This window comes from Genypterus blacodes, unplaced genomic scaffold (assembly GCF_046128005.1).
Source record: "Genypterus blacodes isolate CSIRO-AG114 ecotype Tasmania unplaced genomic scaffold, CSIRO-AGI_Gbla_v1 ptg000141l_1, whole genome shotgun sequence".
Taxonomy (NCBI): domain Eukaryota; kingdom Metazoa; phylum Chordata; class Actinopteri; order Ophidiiformes; family Ophidiidae; genus Genypterus; species Genypterus blacodes.
Window position 1 is genome coordinate 1,595,531 of NW_027466943.1, and position 9,143 is coordinate 1,604,673.

General features: G+C 40.0%; 1 protein-coding gene across 1 annotated transcript; it reads left to right on the top strand.

Moving 5' to 3' along the window:
- Nucleotides 1-2,948: 2,948 nt before the first annotated feature.
- Nucleotides 2,949-8,736, top strand: ube2l3b (ubiquitin-conjugating enzyme E2L 3b). Its single transcript, XM_076165094.1, has 4 exons — nucleotides 2,949-3,038; nucleotides 4,487-4,582; nucleotides 4,663-4,849; nucleotides 7,080-8,736. The coding sequence occupies exons 1-4, from the start codon at nucleotides 3,012-3,014 to the stop codon at nucleotides 7,232-7,234; spliced, it is 465 nt and encodes a 154-aa protein (XP_076021209.1). The 5' UTR covers nucleotides 2,949-3,011; the 3' UTR covers nucleotides 7,235-8,736.
- The last annotated feature ends 407 nt before the right edge of the window (nucleotides 8,737-9,143 follow it).

Genomic DNA, 9,143 nt, shown 5'->3' on the forward strand with positions numbered 1-9,143 from the left:
GCAAAAAGGGATGAGGAGCATCCCTGGCGAGTCCCTTGTTGTAGTGTAGTGTACTCTGAACGAATATCATTTGTATGGCCACTGGCCTGTGGTGATGAGTGTAATAATCTCACCTAGCTGATGAATTTGTTTCTGAAGCCAAATTGCTTCAATACTGCAAATAAGTAGGAGGCAGTAGCTCAGTGGGTAGAGCTTCCGCTTGGGAACCGGAGGGTTGCCAGTTGGAGTCCCTGCCGAGGTGCCCCTGAGCAAGGCACTGAACCCTCAATTGCTCCCCCCTCTGCGAAGGGTGGTAACGTAATGTAAGTCGCTTTGGATAAAAGCGTCTGCCAAATGATCGTAATGTAATGTAAAGTATTACCATTCTACCATGTCGAAGGCTTTTTTAGCATCCAGAGAAATGATTATCTCTGGTGAGATTTGAGGAAAGGAAACGTACAGGCACGCCAGAACTAATGCTGGCATTCTGATTGGCAGAACACATTATATTCAGTATATATATATATATATCCCTGCACCCCCTCTGTAAGGCATGTGTTTGTGTGTGTAAGAGGGGGTGCAAGAAAAATTTCAATTGCATGTAATTTGCGCGAGAATTGCATGCAACATGATAAATAAATCTTAAATGTGACAGATTACTATAACTTGAACTGTCCCAAAGCGTAAGCCGAGCATGTGTCAAGCGGTTGGCAAGTTAGTAAGGCCTCAGATCACAAAAGTGATCAGTTTTGTGATCAGTTTTGTGATCACAAAAGTGATCACATGATCACATGATCACATGAATTTTACTCTCTCCCGCCAAGACTAACTTGGTTGACGTTGGTTTTATCCAAAAGCAGAAATTCAGTGAAGTGAAGTTTTCCAACGTGCTATCACTTGCTCCAATCGGTTGTGGTTTGGCCGATCAGTGACGCTTTAATTATTGCTTTTGCACTTCGGTTAGAGGCTATCTGCATTTCGTTGCTTGTACCTGTGACATGCAAAAACAAAAAAGCGTAATCTTATCTAATCTAAAGTACTCTAAAATGCACATTTGCATCTAAAGAGGTATGACCACAACCTCTCCAGAAAAGGATTACCTTACATTAAAAAATTATTAAAAATACTTCCCAGTTGTTCAGAGGGATATATTTTGGTATCAATCTTAACAGGAGGGTTCAGAGCACACATCTACACACTATTTCTCATGAAGAAGGTTATAGATGTAAGTATAAAAATGGCATGTTTGTTTATTGAAAAATTTGGATTTTGAACTTGTATTTTTACTTGTATTATTTTAAAATAATACATTTTTTGATGGTGGAATCTAATGGTACAATTGTCTACTATAAGTGTATATCTTTGTATAGAATTGTTTAAAAAAAACAATCTCCAAAATGTCCTATAACTGTATGCTCACTGTCATTTCAAACATGTCATGTCATGTCTGATGATGACATCGATGTACATACTAAAATAGTCACAGGATTTATCCTGAAACCACTGATCTACAGCTCAGTTCCAGCTGCCCTTGCTAATGCGATACACCGCCCTTGCCTCCGGAGATGAGGAAGAATTCAAGAAATCTAGCTGCAACCTCCAAGAAGTGATCAAGACAGCCAATTGGGAACACAGGGACAACATTTGGACAAAGTTCAGTTCGAGGGACAAGACACCATTTCAGTCTTTAAAGGGCACCCAGCTGTGTAGTAACTGTCACTAGCTCCCTCTAGGACGAGCTAAATATATTTTTAGAACAACTTTCAGAACAACCTTCTGAAGGCAGCCCCACTCCATCACAAGCAACTACTTTGTGGCATGTTAAGTAGCTAATCTTTAGTATGTTACCACCCACCCTTGATCAGCTCTGTTGGCACAACAGATCTATAGCTGGCAACATAGACACACCACTCCACACTACCCTCATCCACCTAGAGATGAGCATTGCTCTTCTACCTACTGTATTGCACTGGAATGTATAAAGTATTCAAAGACATTGAACATTAAACACAGCCACATATATATTTACAAGCCTTAAACACTGTGACGCTGTACACTGTGTTTATTTGCCGAATATCAATTATATAGTATTTTTCTAATATAATTGCTTTATTTATACTCAATAGTATTTGCATACACAGAAATGTCAAGAAGCCAGAGCCTACAAGGTTTACTCTCTTCAACTCATACAGGATGTAGCAGCTATGAATGTGCTGGCTTGCTCCATGAGGAATGAACTCTTCTTCATTCTCAGAGACAATTTTGTTAATCTTTGTATTTTTTGTGAAATGTACATAGAGGCTAGATAATGTGGTAGATATTTGGTAAAATGGGAAATATTTTGGGAAATGCAGCGCTTTATTGAATTTGCATTCAATTCCACAATCATGGATTTGTGTAAAGCTGGAGGCACTGATGAATTACTCATGAATAATTCAGCAATACAGAGGAAAGGCACTATGGATGAGGGTCAGAGCAAGAAATGGCCAGAAGCAGATTGGGAACATTTTTAGAAAACCAAAAGATAACACAGTTTTGTGTTGACACTGCAAAAAGGAGCTTACTGTAAATTGCACAACATTACAACCTCGATGCAGTGTTTTCTACAATACAGAGGTTCAATGAATGCACTGCACACTGTATGGCATAAAATGAATAAATATTTTAATCAAAATATGCACATTATTTCTCAAATTTCCGTCAAAATTTGCAAAATTATGATGATGATTTATTATTAAAATCATTGGTGCGAATTGGAAATGTGCTATTTTAATGTCTTCTCCTTGTCTGTCTCTTTCACATTAGACATTCTCAGAGTATATGCTTGATCAATTACTTCATTCAATTATTTTTAAAGTTAAAGGGATGACATGTTTGACAGATCCTCAAAATCCAACTGGGTGATATACTCTCCATTTCTGATTGGAGCTAACGCCCCTTAGTGGTGGTTGGTAGTAGTGATTAAAATAAAGAGAAGAAGAGTCCCCATAGTTGCCTCGCAGTGTTTTCTGGGAGCACACAGTAGTTTCAAGATGTCGGCGAGCAAACGGCTGCGCAAGGTAAATCTCCCGATCGCGTTATTTTCAGTAATTAGTTACTTGCGGATACTTGGGTGTTCCGACGGATTTGTTGGTCCGCTTAGATTCACATCGAACGATGTTGTTGCCTGTAGACACCTTTGGTGTCTGTGTTTTGTGTAAATCTAAAAACCGAGGAGACTCCTCACTGTTAGCCACCTAGCTAACCTAATATTTGGCAGCTAAGCACCGGTAAGTTAGGCCAGAAAGAACAGAGAGGCAGCCTGCCCGCAGCCACCAAGAAGCCACGCTTCCCTACATAACTTCCTCGTTAGCTAGAACTGTACTCCACTCGCGTCGAATACGGTTAGATCAGTTAGAGATGGGTAGATACGGAATATGTCGCGATATCCATCTAAATTCAGCGGTGCGGGGTGAAGTTTAATCAGCTAACATGCTAGCTTCGTTTCAGCTCGCTAGTTAGCCCCCGTCAGCTATGGCAGCTGCTATGGTCTGACTCCGTTATGAAGGATGACAGAGGATGATATGAATCAGCAGCTAACATTAGCTTGTTGTGTGATTATATCACAAAGCGCCTGAATTGGCATGTTGGTTACGTACTGTCGGTCTTGACAATCTACCCGAGCACCAAACCGGTGTTTTAGCTCAGGCTTTGGCAGTTGCTTGCTAAGGTTGTGGGGTTTCTCCCGCTTTGCCAGTTGCGCTTGTCGTTAGCCGAGCTAGCTCGGTGAGCTGGGTGGCAGGTAGCCCGGATGACACCGGAGCTAGCTTCCCCCTGATCTGCTCTATGTAAAACTACAACCTTTCGGCGTACAGTAGCTACACACTGTCCGTAGCGGTTGTCACAATGTGTATGAAAGCTTTCAACGCCAGGTACTCCCCAGTCCCACACGAAACAGTTCAGACTGTTTGAAAAAAGGTGTGATCTCCTAACGGCGGCCACAGAATGAACATGCATTTGTCACGAGAAATGTTAATTTCCATTTATTATTTGTTTATTTACTTGTTGGCTTTATGTAACTGGCATAAGATAAGTTAATGGTGAAATCATAACATGAATAGGTACAGTTGCAATTTTCACTGCTGTCGATGTAAATGCTTATTTTACTGGAAAATGCTTAGTTAATGTCTTGAAATCCGAGCAACACCCATAGTAACAATTCATGTACGTCTTTTGAATATTATTAATTTTTGAGCAGTTGTAGTATTGAACACGAATGATGAAAGTGTGTCAATGTCACAATCAATGATTAAGCACATAATAGAATAAAGAGGAAGAGCAAATGTAAGTAGTTATCTGAATTTAATTTAATTTAATTACCCTCTACAATGTCACAGCCAACAATTTCCAGTAACCAAGAATAAGTGACCAAGCATAAAATCTATACTATTGTAATTATGCATCTCTGTCCATCAGCCCATCTCGACATTTTCGGTTCTAATGGAAACTGTGCCCTCTTTTTTTTCAGGAACTTGACGACATTAGCAAAAATGCAATGAAAAACTTCAGAAACATTCAAGTTGACGAATCAAACATGTTGTCATGGCAAGGGCTTATTGTTCCTGTAAGTTCTTTTAACTTTTCACGATTAATTGCTTAACCGTGCTGGCACCTTTCCTTGCTAACCTCCTCCTTCACTTCCAGGACAACCCCCCTTATGACAAAGGTGCATTCAGGATTGAAATAATTTTTCCCGCCGAGTACCCATTCAAGCCCCCCAAGATCACATTCAAGACAAAGATCTATCACCCCAACATCGATGAAAAGGGGCAGGTGTGTCTGCCTATCATCAGTGCAGAGAACTGGAAGCCTGCCACCAAAACCGACCAAGGTGGGAGTATTCTTAAGTGTTTCGTGTGACAGAATTGGTTAATGTGGGGTCAATGTAAAGCACTTTGGATGAAAGTACAGTCCATGAAGATGATGATCATGAAAAATCTAATCAAAATGGCCTATTTTGATTTGCTATCTTGAGTGGGTTAAATTCAAGCTTATTGGCCCTATTTAAGGAATATATGCAAAAGGATAAAATTATTTTGCAGCATGTGAGAAACTTTTAGGTACCATTAAGAGTGAAAATAATTATTCTTAAAAGCTAAAATGTGACCTGAAGACCTCTTTAGAGCACAATCACATCTTTGCTAATTTATTAATCGTGCTAAAATTAAATCAAATTGAGAAATTTTACTTGTGCAGATACAACATACAAAATCAGTTGATCTATAATGGCTTCCCAAAGATATATCTTACCTGCAACAAAGTAGCAGTTTCAGTGATCAGTCTTGACAATATGTCCTCCATAATCCAACAGGAATGGGAACGGCCTGGAGATCCATAGTTGATACTACATACAACTTACATTACGGTTATTTAGCAGACGCTTTTATCCAAAGCGACTTAAATCGTAAGAAAATTTCCTTCCAAAACCAACAGCTAAGAGTTTAACTTGCATAACTTCAATTGCCACATGCCTTATGTGTGGTCGCAAAGGCATAGCAAACCATGTTCCAATACTTGTACTAGCTACTTCCTAATCCCTCATTGCCATATAATCCCTCAAGGATGATTTATCATGTCTGCGCCAGTTTGGCAAGTCTAACCCCCAACTCTATTTTGAACAATGAACCCCATCCATTGGGTGAGCACCGTTGCATCATATGAAGTGAAAACGTAGCTCCAAGTCCACCATGTTGGTTAAACATGCTTGCCAGTAGATGAGTCCTGGTATGGCATACATGCAACCTTTTGGTGGACAGGACTGCTCGACAAAATGTCTCATAGCATTCAGATGTAGGCATATTGCATTCATAAATATACTTGAGACAAAACTTTTTTCAAGGTTAATTTGGCTAAACAGTGTTGGCAAATTAGTGATATAAGTGTTTCTGAATCAAATTTGACATTTTTCTATTTTCTACTTCTATTATGAGCAGCAGCCATAACTTGAGTTCATGTATGATGTTAACCTTAAAGTCTGCAATCTATGTAAGCCTGATATCCCCAGTAGGTTTGAATGACGCGAAAAAGTTTGTTTCCTTATGATTGAGTCCAGTGTGGACCAATTTTCACTGCAGAATAACTTAGTCATATTCACTTTCCCTCCTGACAATTTTTTGAGGGAAAGTGTTGGCCAAATGGCGTTTTGATTAGTTGTGAAGGGAATGCACAATGTGTCTTTGTCATTAGATTGCTGTGTCAAACACATTTTATGGAACCTTCATCTTTTGTAACTTGTGTAGTTACTAGATCTTAAAGTGGTTATTCAGAATCTTACTCATTTACTCAATGTAATAGATGTATAGACTGTAATGCATCCCCCAAGTTTTACCCATCAACTTCTTCCTCTTTGCAGGGACACATGCCACCGAGAGTGTGTTTTGAAGGATGGATAACACACGTTTTTTCAGACAATGTTTACATCCCCAACTCCCTTAATAGTAGAACTACTGTACAGCACGAGAGCGCATTTCATACTCTCCGTGTCAATAACAATGGACCCAATGAACCTGAACTGGATTGCAGGGAAGTCCAGGCACTCAATGCCACTCAGTCAGAAAACCAAATTTTAATAGATTCGGAGGGTATGGCCACAGACAGCCGTGTGCATTTTATTAAATTGAGTTCTCACTACAACATCACAGTGGATCGTATATTTGCTGTCCTGCAGAGTGAAACATTTTCAAAGAGCTGTTTATAATGCAATTTCACAACTGATAATTCACAAGTTATTATACAAGTGAAAATTGATAGATTGTTCGATAAAGCGTTATCAGCGTCTTCCCTTTTGATCTCAATGAGGAATCCATGCTCATCTTCTCCCAGGAGGTTCCTTCCCCTGTACAAGAGAGTAGGCATACGGTCTAATTTGGTACAGCTCGGTAGTATTGACCAGCAGTGGAAAAAAACGTCAAATGCTGTTGTGGCATCACTAGCGGGCCTTTATTAGGATATTGTCTTATCAAGCATACCTTTCCACATTCATGACTGTGTCAAAAATTGTTTTGTAGTTGATGCTCTTATTTACAGACTCTTTCCCTGTTTGTGTGTGTGTTGTCTTGCAGTAATTCAGTCCCTCATCGAACTGGTGAATGACCCCCAGCCAGAACATCCCCTGAGGGCAGACATAGCGGAAGAGTACTCAAAGGACCGTAAAAAATTCCTCAAGAATGCTGAGGAGTTTACAAAGAAACACGGAGAAAAGCGGCCAATGGACTGATCACCTGACAAGAGTGTAGCCCTCTCTATCTCTTTCTCCTCTGTCTGTCTCACCTGCCCAACCAAATATCAATTTTCCTCCTTCCTATCTGCCCTCCCTCCCTGATCCCTAATCCCCACCCCCTTCAACCTTGCTCACCCTCCTTCCCGACTGGTCCTCCAAGCAGCCCAGGAGCAGCCTGGGTGAAGCCAGGCGGTAGAAGCCTCGGCCTCCGTCCCCACCAAGGACTCTCTGTGGATCAGACAGCTTCCTCCCCCTCTGCATCCTCCTCCTTTTTGCCATAAAGCTCCGAAGCATTACTAACTTTCTACTGTTTTCTTAAAGTAAAAAAAAGGATAAAGAAAAAAGTTCAGGGAACATTGTCAGATGGTGATATATTAGAGAAGGAAATACTCAAAGTAATGTATTAATTCTTTTGACTTTTCCTCTATGAACAAGTATAGCGTTTAGTAGGTATGACATAGACAAGCTCTTTTTCTTTCATCTCCATTATTGGTAAGCTGTCAATACAAAGAAACACTGACTGAAAACATGTTGAGCAGACTGAAAATACAAACCTTAGCTAGGACCTGGAGGCTTGTGCCATATTGTGTGGATCAATCCTCCTCAGAACTCTTTTTGTTTATCTCCATCAATAATCTGTAATGCACAATACAACCAAACATTGATGCAGACCGAAAACTAATTAAGCTGATTGAAACCATCGAAAGCTGTAGCTAGCACCTGGAGGTTTATACTGAAATGTTACCCTGAGCTGAAATGACCTCCACGGTTGCTGCATTGTGTGGAACAATCCACCTCACAGTTCCTTTACCCCCAGTTTGTAAGCCCCTAAGCAGTAACAAAAATGCAGGCAATGGAGTCTTGAGTAATTGAGATAGAGCTGTTCTCAATATATGGCGTAGACCACCTTGTGAAGACAAATTAAATGACGCTATGCTCAATTGTTTGAGATTTGCTCAGTGAATTTCTGCAGTGTAGATCACGTGTACTCTGTAGTGTTTCAGGATGTATTTACATGAGTAGGAATTTTTATTTTCTTTAAATCTCTTTAACCTTCACTACATTTCATTGTCTTGATTGGCACTTGACATAATATAAACTTGGGAAAAAACAGTTTTGTTAATTTGAAGCTTTCATGCATGCTCCCCACACAGACACACACACCGGGCATCCCTGCACATTGCTATAGTTCAAACACAGCCCTTTATCACAGACTAGTGGCAGATCCCTTAGTGTGCTCCCCAGCAAAAATGGACCCAACAGTCAGGAGGAGGAGGAGGAGGGCTGTAGAAGGATCCAGTATTCTGGAGAGAAGCAAAGCTCTCAGGTTGTCTTGGGAACAAGCACCTTGCAAGGCAGCTGGGAGAGGGCTGAATATCCAGGGATGCGTCAGGACAAGGAAAGGGACTGGAGTGGCCAAAAACACCATGTAACAGCTGTTTGATCTGGTCCCAATATTGTTTCATAATAAAGATGGCTAATCATTTGGCCTCATTGTCTGCCTGCTGGTGAATTCAATGTTACACTTTTCTGGCTTTTGATAACTTTGTCGATATCTCCACTATGTGAGATTTATTTATAGAAAAAAATCCTAGTGGACATAATTTCAGCCATTAAAGGCACATTTTGGCAACATGCATTCCACAGGGAATCATTAATACTATACATCTATTAGATTAATTGTAACACAATGCAGACTAATTAAACTAAATATCACATGAACACATGTTTTGAATATACTGTTGGATTGTAGGTAAAAATTACCATAGCTGTTTTTCATAATTTAACTCACCTATTTGTATATGGTGGTGGTGGAAGCACAGCCATTATATTGAATGCATTATATTTAATTGTGGCAATATACGTGTACACGTGTCCTGTTACATACGGAATAAACATTTTCGTC